This window comes from Tachypleus tridentatus, chromosome 13 (assembly GCF_004210375.1).
Source record: "Tachypleus tridentatus isolate NWPU-2018 chromosome 13, ASM421037v1, whole genome shotgun sequence".
Classification (NCBI taxonomy): Eukaryota; Metazoa; Arthropoda; class Merostomata; order Xiphosura; family Limulidae; genus Tachypleus; species Tachypleus tridentatus.
This window is the reverse complement of record NC_134837.1, coordinates 95686965-95707587: the sequence shown is the minus strand read 5'-3', so window position 1 is coordinate 95707587 and position 20623 is coordinate 95686965. Positions and strand designations below refer to the sequence as shown.

Sequence of the window (20623 nt, the reverse complement as noted above, 5' to 3'; positions counted from 1 at the left end):
TCTGTAGAGAAGTTCATGAACTGTCCAGAAAGTCAAGCGGGTGTGACAAATTGACTAATCCTTGGTGAAACCTACAAATGTGTTGGTCTTTAACACTCTCACTATAGGGCTTGGTGGAATCAGCCAAGACTGTGATTCAAAATTTACCTTTATAATTTACTTGCTATAACTTTCAATATGTTCAGTGTACCATTACAAACTCTAGCTGGCTTTTTAATGAAGTACTTTCATTAAACATTTTTCCATTACTACATGAAGTCAGTGTTGACTGTTCTTACTGCAAAGAAATTTTTCAAGTTAAGATTAAAAATACTTTTCTTCATCTAAAAACTCTCAAATTGCATTTGTATAATCTCTAAATCTTCTGAGGTATAAAATTTTTATTTCAGTAAAACTTTATATATTTTCTTTTTTTTTTCCTACCAAAACCTTATAACATGGTTTGTCAATTTGACTGACCATAAAAAAACAACAAACATGTTCTTTCTAGAATGACTTTAAATCATAGTGACATTTGTTTATCCAAAACAAGTCATAAGAGTTTACATCTGTGCACACTTCAATTTTATTGCCCTTTGAACCTTTTCCAAATAATAATTTCACACAAGTTTAAACAGATTAGCTCATGTTACCCTAGTGAATTATGTAAGGCATGAGTTTACTTGGAAGCATACCCTGTGAACATTTATTATTTGTAGTTAATTTGCCTAATCTAACCTAAAGAGTTTTTACTTTTTCAATCTAGTTGTTTTTATAACAACAAATAAATAATACACATGAAAAACAAGAAATGTAACAAACATCTGGGTTGTCTTTTTTTCTCATAGTTGATGTAATTAATTTTACTTTTTATACACTAATAGTATCACTGCACTACTTTTTATTTAGTTGAATATTGCATGCACACTTACTAAGCTTAAAATAAAATGTGTTTTTATAGTAAAGCCATGTCGAACTACCTGCTGTATCCACTGAGGAAAATTGGACTCCTGATTTTAGCATTGTACATTTGAAGATTTACTGCTATCCCAGGGACATTGGACCAAAGAACACATAAAAAGTAGACAATTTCTTATAATTCTCATAATTTTTAATGGCTTTTTAACTATACAAAAAGAGCCATTAAAAAGTCAGCATAACTCTGATATTTCCTACATGGGAGTAAAGCTTGAACTGGAAGTGAAACAGACAATTTTCTGTACAGAAAACAATGAAATATAATACTCATTTGACATATAAAAGATTTGAATCTCTATTGGTTATAAATAATTTAATGTTAAACATTACAGAGAACTATTGGCAGTTTCTGAAAGAAAGAATGTGACAAGTGAACATGGCAAGATGGGTCTGATTTTCTATGGCTTTGTAATTAAAAAAAGATTTAAGCCTATAAAAAATTATACTTTGTCTGAGTAATGATAATATTATTATGAGTAATTAACATTAAATTCTGTACTTCTTACAGGGCTGGTAAATAGGTTAGAGAAGACGAAAGATCTAGTGAGTAAATGTCATAATTCTCATTGTCCGTAAAATTGATGATTTTTTAAAAATATTACCTTATAAAATAAAGAACTTAAAGTCTTATATATTACAATTTGAATTATCGACCAAGGTTATTCATATACCAGGATAATAAATTAGTTTAATTAAATTTTGAATGCAAATCAGTAAAACCTAGTGATGTCTGAAAAAAGGATGCTGGTATGGAAAGAGTCAGACAAAATTAGCGTACTTCAACGTGTCCAACTTGCACTTGTATAGAACTCATAAACAGCAGTATTAACTATACGAAGTTAGCAATGCTTTTCCATTTTCAAATTACACAATTTACTGATAACTATAACAGTTGTGAGGTGCATGCATGCTTTCAAAATACACACAGAGATGTGTCCAAATATCTGCTAACTTTATAAAAGATGGAACAGCCTTTCTCCAATTTGTGCTGCTTTATAGTAAGCTTACACTACTAAGACAATGTAATGTGCATAATATAAGGTGTGCCATGTAATTTATTGATATTTCTCTGCTGTTAAATTCATTGTTTACATTTAATATCAACTTTTTCTACTTAAAATCTTAAGAATATAAAACTGAAGAAAACATTACCCATGTGTTACAAAAAAAATATTAGAATTATTTATTGACATCACAAAACTTAAGATAAACAATGACACTGATTGAAATGATGAGATACTTTAACATACTTAAAAGTGAACTGTAACATATATTTATATATATATATATAAATTCACAGATTATCATTCCATTTATTTTACATATTTTTCCATGAATTTCTTATGAAATTCTGAACGAATAGCATCATTAATGAAAGGTTTCTCTTTTCTATCCAAATCCCCTTTAGCACAGTTCTTAAAAACTACATCATCATCCCAACGATGTTTAACCTTAAAATCAGCCTTAGAATTAAGCAGGGGATTCCCACTAAGAATGTTCTCCATTCGAATCTTTTCTTCTTGAATTTTCCTCTCTGCTTCCTACAAAAGAATAACAGTTTTGTAAAGAGCAGTATTTATAATTGATAATTTTAAAACTATGACAGTATGGTTTAACATTTACTTAAATATATATGGGGATTTTGTTGCACGTAGTTGCATGTTATGTTTTAGTTAAAAGTTTGAATTATTTTCTAATCTTTTTCTACCACTGTAGATACAACAGTTTAAATGAAAAATACTTTCAAATGATAAAGTAAGAATAGCAAAGTGACTCAAATTTATAAATCCTTTGTGAAGCAAAGTCAACTCTTTAGACCTTCAGTAACTCCTGTGTTAACTACAGATGACAATTTTGGCGACGAGTTATATTACGTATCAATACTATGGTAGTTTTAATTTAAATACAACATTTGCATTTCCCAATGCTTTTAAACTGCATATTATTTAACAATAATTGCAGTTATGTAACAAAATGATTTGCTGTTTCTCTTTGTAGAGGGTGAGGCAAAAGTGACTATATTATTGCACACTTTTATTAATACAAAGAAAATTTAAGCATAAAATAAGCAATTTCTGTTAACTACAAACCTGAAATTAACACACTGTTATGTTGTTCTTCAACTTACGTGTTTGAACTGTTAACCACAGTGCTAACATGTGATATCTCTCTTTCAAATAAGTACTACAGTGGTGAAATGAACTCTATAATTTAATGTTATATGCTCTGAAGCTTATGGTTGAGCCATTACAGAACATACAATTATTACCAATGTGAAAAATTACTCAGTATATATGGCTCAAAAATAACAACATTTAATCCTATCACAATGGACTCGTATTTTACATCACCTTGTAACCATGGTTGTATACATACTATGAATCTGAAAGTACTTAATGTACCTTCACAAAGTTTGGCAAGCTTTCAGTAAGCAAGGAGTCTTTTGCAGACTAAAAACACAATTTTTAAGTATGTTTACTAAAACTTTATCTGTAATTGCATGGTGTCAGAGTGCTGAGTACTCTTCTGCACTGAAAATTTTCGAATTTCATTTGTGTAATTTGTGAAAGTTCCTAAATAAGTATCAAATGTTCTTAAATTTCTTATGGTGGTTTTAAGGTCAGTAAAACTGACCAACACTATCTATGAAATTTAAGAAATAATTCTAAGTTGCCTTTCTTTTTATGGAATGATTGCAAATTGTAACAAGAAACCACACTGTTTATCCTAAATAGCTTAAAGCATGTAACAGTATACATTTATTTAATGTAATTGCTTCATTGCCTTATGAACCATGTCTAGCTACCAATCCTACCACACAAATTGTAAATCACTTGTTGAATGTTAAGTTCATAAGCAAACCCTGTAAATAAATTATATAAGGTAAGTTAAAAAAATAATCTTTTTTAACCTAATAAGTTTTTAATATTTGGATTTTAGTTACTTTTATAATAATAAATAAAGCATACACAGAGAAACAAGAGATACAATACTTTCCTGGCTCTTCCTTTTCTTTGCTATCAACCGTTGATGAAACTTAAGCCTACTTCTTTAATACTAATGGTACTATCATGTTAAGTAATTTCTTTTTATTTAAATAAATAATGCACCTGCAAACACAAAAATAACAATTATAAAACACAATGTTCTATAATTGTCATATGGCTGTGTGATAAGAGCCTTTCAAAAGTCAGCTAAATCCACCAATGTGTTTCTTGAGGTATTGAAGTTTGAACTGGTAGCAAAATAGATGATACTCTGTGTAGAACACAATGCAATATAATACTTCATTTGATAGATTAAAACTTTGATGTTCTACTGGTTATAAATAATTTAGTATTGAAAGTCAGAAAAAAAACTATTAGCAATTTTTAGAAAGGATGTGGCAAAAAGGGTCTGATTTTATAGTTTAAGGCTCTGTGACAAAATAAGACTCAAAGCTATAAAATTTATGCTTTGCTTAAGTAATCAGAATATTATTAATTTATGTTAAGTCCAATACTTCTTAGAAGGGTGGTACATAAGCTGAAGAAGAGGGAAGACCAAGAGAGCAAATGTTACATATCTCAGTGATGTTTTAAATACTTCATTATAAAATTAAGAATTTAAAACTTATACAAGATTAAAACTTGAATCATTAGCTGTTTTGTTGGCAATTTACACATATAGATTGATAAGTAGTTTTGAATGTAACTGTAAAAAGTAATGACATGAGCACTTTCACCTAGTTGATGTGAAATGATTAATAATCGAATGACATGTTACTAAACTTAATTTTATTTGAAAGTGGATTAAAAAGAGGAAAGCACTAATTACAAGAATAATTTTAAATATTGGAGAGAACTACTGCTAACTCTATTTATGAGAGAAAATTTTGTAAAAACACCATCATTATTGGCCATAATATACACTTTCATTTTTTTTATTTCTCAAGTTAAAAGTAAAAATTTTTGTACTTAACAATTTTAGCATTTTTGAGATAGTGAATAATCCCACTTACCCTCAGTAGAATGAATATATATATTCTAATGTTATTTGTATAAATTGAAATAACCTTATAACAAAGTAAAATAATTCTTTTCAAAATCATGTTAATTCTCAAGACAAGTGTGAACATGCAAATAACTAAAGGTACATTTTAACTTTTTCTCGTAAAAAGTGTGTTAATTCTACACACATGGTAAATGTGAAACTATACATACTATACATCTGTATTTTCACAAAGTTTGGCAAGCTTTTAATAAACACAAGTCTATTGTATTAATAAAAGCAGAGGTTTAATAAAAATAAATTTATTAAAAATATGTGTTTTTGTAAATTTATAGTCTTTCCTGAGACAGTTTAGTGAAAAGTTATTTTCATGCTGAGAATAAAGATACTTATTTTCACTGTGTGGTTTTCATATTTCATTTGCTTAACCTATAGAAAAACTTTGCATTTGAACAATATATATAAAAATAAAATACAATTCTTTACCCTAACATTAACTGTGGATAAATCTTCAATATATGGTGAAAGTTTCAAAAATATAACATGAACAATATACCTTTTTCATCTACCTTTTCTGATTAAATCATTTCATGAGATTTCAAATTTTCTTATATTCACAATTTCAACTAACTTTTCCATATCCAGTTTTTTTTAATTATAATTTAACAAGGATGGAGGATGGTAGTCCAAAGTACAAATAATAAAACCATAAAATTAAATTATATATATTGGTATATATATAAAATTGGTATATTGTTCATGTTATATTTTTGAAACTTTCACCATACATTGAAGATTTATCCACAATTAATGTTAGGGTAAAGAATTGTATTTTATTTTATATATATATTGTTCAAATGCAAAGTGTTTCTATAGGTTAAGCAAATGAAATATGAAAACCATACAGTGAAAATTATAATTAAAGCTCATTAGTCACAAATAATTTACATGACCCATGTGATCTTTGTGAATACAAGTTATAGCTATGCTAGGTCTTACTTTTTTCATTAACTTAGATGCAAACATAAAAAACCCATACCATCTTTAAATATGCATATCAGAATGAAAAACTTTATCAGACACTGGAATTTGGAATAGAATAACCCAAAAATAATATAATTTATCTGAAATTTGAGATAACAATAAACAGATTAAAATATCTGAAAGGTCTTGCAGCAAAGAACTACAACCACCAATACAAAATTCTTCTGTTGACCAAAGATTTACATAAATCTAGAGGTTGGTTATCTAGTATTTTTATACAGGAGAAAATGTTGTATCTATTAGTTGTAAACATGTCCTCCAACTCTGTAAGGAATACTAACAGACTATATAAAAACATAGAAAGAGGGGAGGGGCTTCTCTGTTGGGCCAAACAAATTTATTGATATCTTAGCAAATCAAGGAGGTAACAGGATAAAATTTTAGACATGTGCTTGTACATTTTGTTTTTAATTACTTGAACATTCTGAAAGCCATATTAGGGAAGATATAACAGCTGTAATGAAGAATTCAGAATGCAGACACATCACACGGCACAGAGGTGAAATTGAGAACTTGAAACTTGGATAATATAAAAAACCAGAATAATAAACTATGTTTCAATGCTACGTTTACTGCAAATCTGTGATAAAAGGTTAAATTTTGAATAAAACACTGTAAGAGGTTAAATAAGCAATTTGACCCAGTTGTATGGGAGAAGTAAAAAAAAAAAAAAAGATATTTAAGATATGTAATCTTACCTTTTTAGCTTCTTCTTGAGCCCTTTCTTTCTTTATCCTGTTTAACTCGGCCATCAACTCAGCAGTATCATCCTCATCACTATCACCACTGTCATCTTCATCGTCCTGGATAACACACAGATATGATATTAATCTAGTTCATAATTTAGGAACCTACTCAAGAAATAAGACGTAAAACTAAAAATACATCAATGTTTGTGCAGATAATAATTCCTAAAGCCAAATATATTGAAGTTTGAATAAATTATTTCAGTATTTTTGAGATAATACGGCACAATGAAAAAATTCCAATTTTTTTTCTCCTTTTACTTTTTAGCTAGATAACAACATTATGTAACATAAAATTTTGTTACTGGATAGCATGTTATTTCTTAATTGCTTATGTTGTAAAAGTACAGAAAATGGACATCATTCCCTTCAAACTTTGCTTTTTTGACCTGGATAATGAAATTTAGAATTTAACCTATTTTCTATGTAAAAATGGACAAATGTGCACATTTTCATTTTCATTTACATAAGATCTGAATAAAACAACATATGTATCAAGACATACATGTATTTATACTAAAATTATATAAAAATGAGCAAAAATGTTTAAAAGTGAGTAGTTTTTCGAGATTTGCGACTGTAATGTAAATCACTTTCACATATCAACCCCCAAATATTGTCTTGGCATTCAACTTTGCTAGACCAAGATCTCTGATCAAGTCATTGAGGTCTCTTTGGTTGGGATAGTATGGGTTTCTCTCACCAACCACACCTCTGAAATTGTAATCTGGATCTTCAACGTCTACCTCCTCTTTTGATTTGCTGCTCTCTTCTGAGGATGGCTGCTTTCTCTCTGGTGGAGTGGGTACAGGAAGCTCAGGGCAGTGTGGCACTGAGGCGATGGATGATGGAAGGTCCAGATACATGATGGCAGATGCATTCTTGCCAGCTTGGCTTTTGGAAGGGTCCACCATGCAGAAGTAGCAATTTCTTGAGGGGTCAGTGGGTTCATGCCAAATTCTTGGAATAGATAACTTCATGGCTCTCTTTTCCCCTCTGTACCATCCTGCAAAAAAAGTAAAATAAAATTGTTATTATGAAGAATAAATTTATTTCATCCACAACTAATGTGTAAGAGGTTCATGCAAAATATTTTGTACGATATTTTTCTATACTATTGGAAATTCAAAAAATTAAAAAATATTTAACTTTTTAAAGGTCTAAAATTTATATAATACAAAATCTTACAATTGAAGCAAGCAAAAATTGTCCACCTTACCATCTTGTTTTTTTTTGCAGTGCTTGCAGGTAAAATTAGGTGCCCAGGGTTTGTCTTGATCCCCGACAGGCATGCTGAAATATGCCTTGTAGGCTTCACACATTTTAACAGATGCTGTCAAAAGAGTAGTTTTTTGCTCTTGTCTTGATAAATTGGCCACTTACATAGCAGAATGCATCTGGAGAATGCTTGCAGCTTCTTGATGCCATTTCTGATTAAATCAGATTGGTCTAGGTGTTCACTTTGGCAGCTAGAACTAAACTGAAGTCGTGAGCCCTTGTATGCATGGAAAGTTCTAAAAAATTCAAAAAAGTTTTTGAAAATTCTCATAAGTTCTACAACATTCTAGAATGTTCTTGAAAATTCTTGCAAGTTCAAGAAAATTCTCTATCAGCTACTCAGCACTGAATCTACTTGGAGTGTTCTGGAAAATGGGTAAATTTGAAAATTTCATTACTCAGGTCACAAAAGCAAAGTTTGAAAAGAAAAATGTATCTTTTCCATTTACTTTAGGCACAGGCAATTGGAAAATGACACTTTCTGCCCATGAACAAGAAAAAGTAAAAATTTTGTTACATAGTGTTGTAGTTCTGTGAATCTTTATAATTGTATTAAATGTCATGTTTATAGTTTTATGTGTTTTTTCCTTTGTAAATAAATGTGTTAAGAATTTGTGTTTTTTTTAAATAACAGTAGCAAAAAATGTTGCAAATATACTTTGGATACAGTATCATTCTCAGCATTTTAATATTTTTCACAAACACATTGACATTTTAGTTGAATTTTACCTCATCAACTGGATCATCAGCATCTAAATTTGAAGCAGGGATTTGGTCAAGTCTTGGTTTTTTTGTTCCACTTGATCCTACTTCTGAGAGAAAAGTTAATATTATGCCATTAAACATTCACATAGTAGTGTATTGTTTATATGAGAGAACAACAAGGGGGAGTACAAGTTTCAACATAATACACTAATAATTATTTAAAACAACTACATCTGTGCAAAATTAAAATGAATTTAAATATATACATACCCCCAAAAATACAAATACAGTGTCACATGTTTGTGTGGAAATGTCGTATAAAGATACACGAGTGCTATTTGCACTAGCCATCCCTAATTTAACAGTGTAAGACTAGAAGGAAGGTAACTAATCATCACCACATACTGCCAACTCTTGGGCTACTCTTTAACAGTGAATAGTGGGATTGACCATCACGTTATAACACCCTCACAGCTAAAAGGGCGAGCATGTTTGATGTGGTGGGGATTTGAATCCACGACCATAGCAAATGCTCTACTGTGGAAGCTGGACTTATAAGTTGGATGAGAGCATTCTGGTTTGGACTAGATGAGTTGTTATTGCCCTCTGTAGCATATTCAAAGCATCTTGCTCAATAAGATTCAAGCCAAGAGATTTTTCTGGCCAATCCACCCTTCTGATTACTTACAGTTCAAGATAAACAATGATGATTCTTGATCAGTAAAGGCAGCACTGACATCAAACAAAATTAAATCTGAACCAACTGCACCAGCATAAAGTTTCACTGTTCATACCTTGCTACAGTGAGTGCACCATTCTAGAAAAAAATGGGAATTTTTACTTTCTCGTATGTTGATTCTAACACAAACCATGACATATCCTCATCCACATATGTATATATCATGTTCTTCAGCATGCTGTGGTAACAACTGCTCAGTAAACTGTCTCCAGACTCTGGCACATCTGTCAGAATAATACAAGATCAATGATGTGGCTGAATTTGTATATCTGGATCTTTCCAAAGGGTTGTAAATTTTGTGTCCTACTATGTTGTCCTGTGACCTTGCCATTGGTTGAGTATTGGTTCTACACATGGAAAGCTATATAATGGAACACATTCAACCAATATTGGTTGAGTATTGGTTCTACATATGGAAAGCTATATATTGGAACACATTCAATCATTGTATGACACAAGATTCAGTCACCTCAATCTGAAGCATACCTATACTGCCGTTCTTGTCCTTATTACTTAACTGACATCTGATTTGTTTACTGGGTTATTAACTCACTGTTAAGACAGTTTCTACCAGGTGTTCCTACATGTACCAAGTTATCTGGGTATGCCAATCTGCTTTCAAACTTTAAAAGATAAAGTCATATTTAATTGTACCCACTTTTCACAAAGGTAACACAACAAAGCACATGCACATGTACCATTGGTACATAATGTACCATTAATATTATTCACAGACATTTATTTAATTCAACCAGTACTAATTTCAATTAACTTGAAGGTTAATCCTCAGCAACACTTTGACAGTATATAAATTACTAAATAATGAATTGAATTTTCACCATCTTGTAAGGTAGCATGTCAGAAGCACACTTTATTTTAGGAAAATACTGTAATTACACCTACCTCTACTACGTTTACTTTCTCTTTCATAGGTAACAGCTCTTTCTCTTTCTTCCAAATCTCTTCGGAAATCCTTGCCTCTCAGTTCTTCTGAACTGGCCTGGCCAGTTTGCCTAGAATTCCATAGTTCAAATTATTTTTACACTTCTAATATACATATTGAAATATCCATAGTATAAATGCAAGCTTTAATATAGCATATAGTTGAAGTTAAAAATTTAAAAAAACTTTAACAAATTGTATTTCAGCTTGTAAATAAATTTATTATCAATCAATCAGTTCTATTTTCCAAAATAAAATCTGTAATATTTTCAGTTTTTTCTAAAGCAAAAAATTCACATTTGTGATTTATACTTTTTAATAGCATGAGGTGCATTTTAGTACCAGTAAAATGTACTTCTCACTAAAAGTATATTTTAACAGAAGATGACATTTTTAACAGAAACATCTGTTACAATTCACTTATAGTATTACAAGTAATACAATTTGCTTCTGCAGAAAGGAATCATCTTCTCATAACACATATTATTTCTGTCACAAATTAAATTTTAATACTGAGTTAGCATTTTCTTAAATTAAAAATATATTTCCAATAATACTTAAACCCACCATACTAAAACTTTACTTAACTGTTCTGGTTTCATTTCCTCTGTCCATCTTAACATTGGTCTGATTTTTTTTCCAATTGCTCCAGTTCTTTATTCCCCACTTAACTGCCATTGATTATATATGTCTCATGACACACTTCACTTACATCAGTGTACCCTTTATCCTGGTACCACACATAAGCATCTCCTTTAGATAATATTGTCACTTTTTTGAGACTGATCCAATTTGCAGTGTCTTAACACCAGTTTTTAGCAGCGAAGAAGGACAGGAGGGTGTGAGAGGGGATAAATATTACTGAATTAATATTATTTCTATTTAAGAAAATGCTAACTTTCAAACCATACCTCTTCTCACACTACAGCTAGAATCCCACAGTGATAAGGCAAAGGAGCCAATGAGAGAATTATCCATACAGAATGCATCTGCATAGATCATGGGCATGTCAAAAGAAACAGAATATTAGCACCATAGTGGGGGGAACCACACTACGTCTAGAACAGGTATGCTCTTCACCCAGAACCCAAATCATACACTACGGGTGAAAATTGTATTGTTAAAATACATTTTCTCACCTCCCAAAATGAAGTTCTCAGTTCAAGACACTAACATTGTCTCTTTTAATGAAACCAGAAATCATTCTCAAAGCTTTTGTCTCTAGTTCCCAATTGCTGTAAACATTTTTTATTCTTTTTGGGGGCACAGTTTGCTTATACAAAATACAGTATACTACTTTATAACTATATATATAAATAAAAGTTACCGATAAAGCTTTTGTTGAAAAAAGAAATCCAAAAGTAAAAACAGCAATCTAAGTTATACATTACATATTACCACACCAATAAACATAATAAAGTTCAAGTGAAGAGAAAAAAAAAAGTATCATGAGTATCATACATATCACCAAAAATCAATACCATATTAGTCAGTGAAGATTTTAAGTTTTCAACAAACATTAGAGTTTTCCAACACTGAAAATGTTTTTCTGATAAGAGGTAAGTACCTCTTCTTACAAGATTAGCTATTCTTGTTCAATGATGCCCTCTATATGTGAACCACTACTTTATGCATGCCACAAGCTTTCTGCTCACTTCTAATATAATTGCAGGGTCCCAACATGTATCTCAAGCAAATCATCCTACATCACCTCATACCCAACAGGAGCATGGACAAGCTTACATGACTCAAGTGACTCATCTACTAAACTACTACTTTTAAGTCTGGCAAAAGATGTTAACACCAGAGAAATGTAGGGGGGAGGAAGTGTGAGAAGTGACAGAGGAAATAGTACCTTTTGGAAGTACATTTTCAGTGTAAAAAAATTATTATTTCCAACATGGGACTTACATTCTCTCACAGTGTTAACTAGAATCCCACATTGATAAGGAGGGATTGACATGAGAAAATGACAGAAATACCCCCAAAAGGTATTTGAAGGATATCCCTGTAAATGAGATTCAGATATGAAGATTAGAAGATAGAAACCATACCACTTCTGAGCCAGGTATACTCTCTGCCAACTGTGAAATATGTGATATATATTGGTAGAAAATGAGAGAAGCATAACCAGGTTGGAGAGATTCTGGCAGGAAAGTGATCCAAAGCATAAAAATATACGGCAACTCCATCCTACAATGAGAAAGGTGGGAAACAAAGGACGTGCTCCTAGGTGTAAAGTGGCGAGGGCATGGTGGCCCATACTTAGTAAGGACCTGTTTTATGAAGCAAAATATCACAAAGTCATAAACCTACAAGTGATCTTGTGGAACACTGTGTCTCAACATGGCTGAATAGTGCAGATTTCCAGTTAAAGAATTCCTGGTCAGGTACTACTCACCACAAAGTAGGATCCATGAGATAAAGAACTAGAGAAAAAGGCCCCTGAAAAGGAAAATATGAATAAACACTTACCAGTTACAGTCACACTGAAGTCTAAACAATGGCTACAGGTAGTAGAAGAAACCACGATATGAAGTAAGATAGTGGGAGATGAATGTACTGAGTGTGGTCCATATGCCACATTGTAGAACCTGAACAATGAAGACAAGTAGCAAGGGACAAAAAATGAGGTGTTGAATCTGATGGGAGGACCTGAAGCAAATTCTGGGAGGAAGAAGGTATGAAAAAATATGCAAGTTGTAGCAAAAGACAGATCGAACTGGTAAGGGTAGAAGGTAAAAAACACAAGGGGAAATTTTCAGGGGATAAAGAATCAGGAAAGTGTACCCTAGAAGGAAGCAGTATGGGGAACATAACAACAAATTTCTGATCAAGCACAAAAGCATATCAAGATCTAATAGAGAATAATGATGTGAAATGAAAAAAAAAGAGAAGAAAAAGGAGAAACTATCCTTTCAAGCTGCATCCTCTTCATATGGGCACAATCTAGGGGTAACAGTGATGTTACTGATGACCACATCCCCCAAAGCAATCAAACTTCATGAGAAGAAAGTGACTAAGCCAAAAGGGAAAATCAACAGTTTCCTTGAAAGATGTAATAAGTGAAAAGGCTAGGCCTGACTGGTACACCAAAGCATGGAGATATTAAGGAAAACTCAGACTACTTGGCAAAATATGTAAGGTGCTGAGGCAACTCTGAAGGGGAGATCCCAAAAATGATAAGCCACCATAAACTGAGGGTAAGGAAAAGATTGAGGTGATACTGGTATATGTACGTAAGCATTGGAGATATCCATTTTGGTCATCCACAAACCTGAAGAAAATGCCTATCTCACAGTGAGAAAACACTTTATGATGAACCAGGATAGTAATACAAAGTGGTTGAGATGAGATAAATCAATTACCCTCTGTCAATCCACAACTGTCTTGGGAAGAACAAAAATCCAAGAAGAAAATCTCTGGGAAGGAAGGGGAACCAGTTTGATGGCCCACTGCAATAGTAATACCAAAGCCACTTCTGTCAGATGATGGCATAAGATCTCAATGAGGGAAGAAAATAGGGTAGAAAGAAATAGAAAGTGAGCAAAGAAACTGGACAACAAAACAGTCTGATAGAGCCTCAGGTATCCACTGATTATCAATGAAGATGCATCAGTAATACAAAAATTCATACAGCTGAGTACCTCTGACCAGACCCAAAACCTCTGATAATCATTGGTACTGGTAGCAAAGGGGATGGCATCACCAAGGAAAGCAACAAGAAGTACTCCAAGTAACATTAACTTTGATACTGATTGCACAGAAAAGTTCACTAAAGTTGAGTGCAGAAAATAAAGTGACAAGAATTAACTCATAAATACTAATTGAAGAAATAGGCTGTATGAAAGCAAATTAATATTGAAAAACAACTACTTTAGGAGGAAACATAGTCGAACATGAAGCATTAAACAAAAGAAAGAGCATGTCCAAACCAAGTGCTGCCAAATGAGAAGTGACAGTTCGGCAAAGGAGTGTAAAGTGAGCCACATGCATCATGTGAACATGTCATGCTCCTCTTGGTTATGAAGTGATGCATGAGAAACAGGTTAGAATCTTGCAATTCCAATATGGGTGAGCAGAAGGTTTGTGGCATGCATGAAGAAAAAGTATGCATATAGAGGGCAACACTGAATGAGAATAGCTCATCCAATGAAAGGAGGTAAGTACCACACAAGGAGTTCTGAATTAATAAAATCAGTCTTTTAAACTGAATGCTTCTAGCCTAAAATAATCTTGTAACATAGAGTAGATTGAAGAAGGTATAGTACATTTACCTGTATTTTAACTTTGTGTGTCCTGGTAAGTCCCGACTAGAATACTGTTTAGAGAGGGTTCCCAAATCCTTTTCTCTTCCCCGAGCTGGTTCAAATGTTGGTCTGGCAGCAGTAGTCATTCTCTTTATCTAGATATGCTGCAGGAAAAAATAATGTGATATATTTCAAAAACTGTAGAATACTTGTTAGAAGTATTTTACTAAATATTCTTTTGAACATAATTTTTGTAATTTCTAAATAAATCTTAAACTAGTTTTTAAAGGGAAAAACATTCTAATAAAAAATTTGAAAACTACAAACAAGAATACATTTCTAGCTAGGTTTACTGAAGCATAATTCAACTTTCTACATACATATATATCCATAAATACTCTCAAACTGTGTTATGAAAAATTATGATTCTAATATATAAGGTATCTGTTTCTACAGTAATTTACTTAAAAAATATTACATACAATGGAACATTACACACATTTTCAAAATGAACCAAGAAAATCTAACCAGGAAACTTTTGACACTGACTGGTTTAGTAAAGTTATAACAGTTACCTCATGTGCACAAAGATATTAATAGAAATTGTGCACAAAAAATGTTGATAGAAACTTTGCTGAGGCATTCTCTTCAAGATTGTACATGTTTGTCCAAGGTTCTGATATGTACATTATACATCATTTTTTAGTGTGTGTGTTTTGAATTTTGAGCAAAGTTGCATAAGGGCTATCTGCAATAACTGTCCTAATTTAGCAGTGTAAGACTAGAGGGAAGGCAGCTTATCAACACCCACTGCTAACTCTTGGACTACTATTTTACCAATGAATAATGAAATTGACTGTCATATTATAATGCCCCCATGGCTGAAAGAGTGAGCATGTTTGGCATGACAGGGATTTGAACCTAATACAACATCACAACGATACATTATACAAAAAACAGTTGTGTGTTTTAATATGCACTCAAATTTGTGTGCCATAGATGTTATGTTTAAATCTTATAAATATAACAAATGACTCATAATTTGTATGCAACAAATTGTAACAAACTGATTTCAATCTGGATTCAAAAGTCATGTTTTCAAATTAATGCAGACCAATACATCTCTTTGAGAGGTCCATTTTGCAATTTTAATACCAGCTAGTTCACTAAATTATGGATAGTATTTTCAAGTATGTACTTTCAACACTTTCAAATTTTCAATGCATATTCAAAATAAACATTAGGGTATACAGTTGAACTCACCAATTTCACATATTCCAAATATATTTCTTACTTTGAGCACATTTTTTAATCTGTTGAAATTAATTTGACAACACCTTATTTCACGTTCACTAAGTAGGAAATACAGTATTTGCAGATAAATATAATTTGATTGACAACTTACTTTATGTTGATATTTGTCCCTATACGTCATCTTTAACCTATGTAGTCTTGCCACTCTACTTTGTACACACATGCACTTTTGGTAGGATGGCAGCACAACAGACTTGCTGAAGTAATTACTGAAATAGTTATTTGAGTATTGCAAGTTAGTGAAAGCAATTATGTAGTTTTCTGATTAACTGCAATTATCACTTTGAAGGCCTATAGCACACTGATTGAATCTGTTCAATAATAATACTATACATCACTTTGCATGTCAGCTTTTATATACCAATCATGTGAGTTTCTAGAATTTTAACAACAATCGAGCACACCAGTATTTTTGTAAAACAAGAATTATTTATTCTTATACTCAAGAACCTTCGACAAACTTCATGAACAGGTGGGATATGTGCAATAAACAGCCAACAATATAAGTCATATGCAAAACAAAAAACCAAAAAATCACCAAAATTTTATCTAGAGTGCAGAAGATTTACACAATTTAAGGACAACAAAGGATCTCCTGGTCCAGCTACAATGTCCCATCCTCTGTTCTAAACTCCAAAAATAAACATAAAACAAAGTGAGTCTTTATCATTCAAATATTTATCAAGCCTTTCCTTAAACCCTCTTAAAGTAACTGCATCTTTTAAATCTGAAGGCCATCCACTCCAAATGCCAACTACTCTTTTAAAAAAAATACAGATGTCTAAGGTAAGGATGACTGTTACTGCTACCCTGCCAAAAGTTATTTGGGGCTTTAGGTAATAAAAATTATTAGACGTTAGACAGTCTTATTAAACATGTTTAACTATTGAAAATAACTTGTCAAAAATACAATAAACTTGAAAATTACAAGTAACAGGCTTAAACTGTGAAAGCCTGTATAAAAGAATACTTTATGCAAAACACATTTGGCTTTATATAGCTAAGAAAGGATTTAAATTAACAGTTCTTATTGATTACACATTTTTAGTTGTTTGAATGGGAAGATATATGCTATAGCCTGTTTTAAAAATTAAATATAAGCGAATATGTACAACATATTTATTCTTTCATATTAAAGACACCTTGCAAAGTACACAAGCATTTTAACTTCATGATTTTAATTTTCTTATATTTTGAGTTAATAGTCCTGAATTAATACCTTGGTTCTTACAGTTAAATACTAAAATTTCAAATACAGCAAGTGAATTGTATTTCCACAGTCTATTGCCATATACAAGTATAAATACAATAATAGTCATAACTCTACTCACAGATATTAGCATAAATAATCACATTTGGCATTTCCTTATTTTTATTTTCCTTTAAATTGGTATTATTTATGAAAGCAAGGCACAAAAATTTAAAATAACAAAAAAAGCACATCACATTGTTCACAGTTTGTATCCTATATAATTACCTAAATTTAATTAATAATTAGTTTTGGTTTTTATTACTTAATAACAATTACTAATGATTTGAAGTCTCTCAAACTGTTTTTTCTTGAATAAAAAAGAGTTAGAAAAGATCTGTTTAAGATTATAAAGGGAATTGGTAGTGTTGATGCATCATAGGTTTTCATATTCAATAGTGAGAATAGTAGAACTAGGAGACAAATATAAATTTTGGCAAAGTAGAAATCATCTTCAACTAAGGTAATTTCTGACAAAGTGGTTGGCCTTTGGATGGGTTGCTTTAAGATGTTGTGGAGGAAATAAGTTCAAATATGTTTAAGAGAAAATTTTATAGTTAAATAAGTGATAAGGCTTAACTTTGAGGTTTTTATTTAACACTTTTAGTTTAGAGGATAAAGCAACCCACATGGAGCAATAGGCCCATGCTGCATCAGACCATTATGTTATTATATTAAGCACTTCATTGTGACTACTTAATTACTGTAATTCAATCCAGATTTTTTCAAAAAAAGAAATGTACGTATGTTATTTTGTCTCCCAGCTACTAACCACAATAATGATCCACACTTGGTTATCACAACCTTAGTCTAAGTATAAATTGTACATTTATTTATATAGAGAAAAAATTTTTTGCTTATCAATCTAACACAAAACATATAAACTATTTTAACAGAACATACATCTCTATGAAGTCAGTTTTTATCAGTATTTCATGTAACCTACACACATGTATGATGGTGGTATTTCAACTGAATTAACACTACCTTTAAATTAGAAAAGAACAAAGTAACCCTACGAATCTTAACCCTTCAACTGCAGTTGACATTAAATAAAGCAAATTTTTTGAATGGTCCACCTCAAAAATTCTCAAATACTTACATGTGGTGGTAAGCAGATTTACACACCAAATGAAGGGCAAATAACAGTTTTAGAAAAAGTTTCATTACATGATATATGTCTAAAGACAATTGAGATTTTACATTAGGAACAAGAACATTTATTCATATGAGCAGTGGGCTTTTTTTTCCCCACTGCCTCAGCTCCCAAAATAATTAAATTTCCATTTTTAGATAAGTCTTAAAAATAAGTCTGAAACAGTGCTATGTATATTATAGTATAATTTAAAACATATCATGCTATTTATATATTCTATAACTTGTCATTTTTATAGTTTCCTGAAGTGTCTTGCACATTCTGGAAAACTCACATAGCTTAAGATGTATAAAGGGGCAAATGGCTCAGAGAAACATGAAGGTACAAAAGAGTGAAAAGAAAAAGAGATTATGTTGCAATAAACAATGCACAAGTTTTTTTTTATTTTGAAAGATTGGAATAATTATTATATTTTGATCTGTGGATATATAGTTTGTGAAGCATCCATATACCTTTCACTTTCATTTCACCCAACGATGGTTTCACATCCTATCCCAAGTATTTTGGTTTTTAAGTAGATGCCTCTAATTGGGTAATTGGTAAGAAAGAGAGTCACTCACTTATAAACTGAGGAGAGATTGCTTGTTCAAGATCTAAACTTATGTGCACTTTGGTTCTCATGTCCAGTTTTTGTGTAGATGACCAATGTAAATACAAAAGACAATTTCCCTCTGTATAAGTGTTAAATTCAAATATTTCAGTGCCATATTTTGCTTTTAATAAAGTTTTATTAACATCTAATTACTAACTGCACACACCATTAGTCATAGAAAAGTACAATAAACTGAATCATTAAAAAATGAGCTCCACATCCAACCTTTGAAAAACTAACAAAAATAAGAAATTATGGGTTTATAATACCATATTAATAAAAATACGAATATTTAGTTCACGATATTAATGTTTCACAAATTTTCACGAATGTTTTTCTCTCTTCAGATTTAATGGCCAAATGACAGTGCGTCATGGAATGTCAATGGATAAATTCAGGTTAGAGCAAGCTATCCATGTATTCTATGATGATGTATAGAATAGTAATGACTAAACCTGTATGTATTAAATCAACTAAAACAAGCTAAAATAAAAAAGTTAACAAAAGGTAAAATAGCATTAAATTACAATCACATGAAAAGCTATTTAATTAACCCTAACCTGAGACAAGTCTTCCTTTCCAATGAAAGAGTAACCTTGCAGTTCTCAAAAATAAAAGCTTAATAATCAATAATGGACTATAGTTGATAAAATGTAATGAATAATTTTTATTAGATATAAGTTTACAGTGTCTTTTTTATTCAAACCAATAAAAAATTCAAAATATTTTTATTTTAACACTAAATTATGCTTACTTACCAGTATACACTATCTTGTATTTGTAAAAATAAAATGTTTTCCACCACTAGAGGGAAAATATCAAAGAAGAAACGAGAATTTTCAAGTTTATTATTTTTTATAAATAAATAAAAATGAAATATAATGTCAGGTCATCCAATAAGTAATGTCCGAAAATTTAATACAGAAATTGCATCTTCATTTCTGTTTTTGTAGAAAGCTTTACTGACTAAAATATGTAGTAGGACGTGTATAAAAATGTTAAGACAAATAAAAGAAACTAACCCAACTCCACTTTTTCAGATCGCTAAAGCACAGCTCGAAATGGACTTCCACCCTAGGAAAGTCTTGTTAAACTTTTGGTAGAATATTGTTGGTGTGACCCACTTTGAGTTGCTGCCACTAAATGTAACGATTACACCAAACCTCTATAGTTAACAGCCAGCGCACTTGAATGTTGCACTGATAGAAAAGAGACCTGCTTTGATCAATTGTAAAGGTGCTGTGTTACATTAGGATAATGCACAGATCACGTCTGCAAAGATTGAAGAGCTGGACTGGGAAAAACTTCCACATCCTCCTTATTCTCAAGACCTTGCCCTATCTGATTATCATCTATTCCGAAGTTTGCAGAACTATCTTGATAAAAATAGCTTTGAACGCATAAAGATGTGAAAACTACCTTTCTAAATTATTTTCCTCCAAACCCCAATCATTTTATAGAAGTGGCATTTAGAAGCTTGTGAATCGTAGGCAAAAAGTAATTAATAATAATGGAACATATATTATTGATTAAATAGCATTAAAAGCGTTTGAAATCATTTCTCTTTTTCTGAACCAAAAATCGGACATTACTTAAGGGATGGCCTGATATATTGTAGAGTATTTTGGTAAAATTATAGCACATGTAGTGAGGCTTGCGAA

At 31.3% G+C, this 20623-nt stretch overlaps 2 protein-coding genes across 4 annotated transcripts; both read right to left on the bottom strand.

Moving 5' to 3' along the window:
- Positions 1–403: 403 nt before the first annotated feature.
- Positions 404–19793, bottom strand: c12.1 (spliceosome-associated protein CWC15). Of its 3 annotated transcripts, none has more exons than XM_076482827.1 (6): positions 19721–19793; positions 14679–14815; positions 10363–10472; positions 8745–8827; positions 6690–6794; positions 404–2498 (listed from the first exon to the last, which is right to left on the bottom strand). In XM_076482827.1, exons 2-6 carry the CDS (start codon positions 14795–14797, stop codon positions 2271–2273), a joined length of 645 nt encoding a protein of 214 aa, XP_076338942.1. In that variant the 5' UTR covers positions 14798–14815; positions 19721–19793; the 3' UTR covers positions 404–2270. The 3 variants fall into 3 exon arrangements, with proteins under 3 accessions (XP_076338942.1, XP_076338944.1, XP_076338943.1); XM_076482829.1 differs by lacking the exon at positions 19721–19793 and adding an exon at positions 19523–19544; XM_076482828.1 differs by lacking the exon at positions 19721–19793 and adding an exon at positions 16057–16151.
- LOC143240419 (uncharacterized) lies at positions 6999–8732 on the bottom strand. Its single transcript, XM_076482830.1, has 2 exons — positions 7957–8732; positions 6999–7743 (listed from the first exon to the last, which is right to left on the bottom strand). Exons 1-2 carry the CDS (start codon positions 8057–8059, stop codon positions 7340–7342), a joined length of 507 nt encoding a protein of 168 aa, XP_076338945.1. The 5' UTR covers positions 8060–8732; the 3' UTR covers positions 6999–7339.
- Positions 19794–20623: the final 830 nt, after the last annotated feature.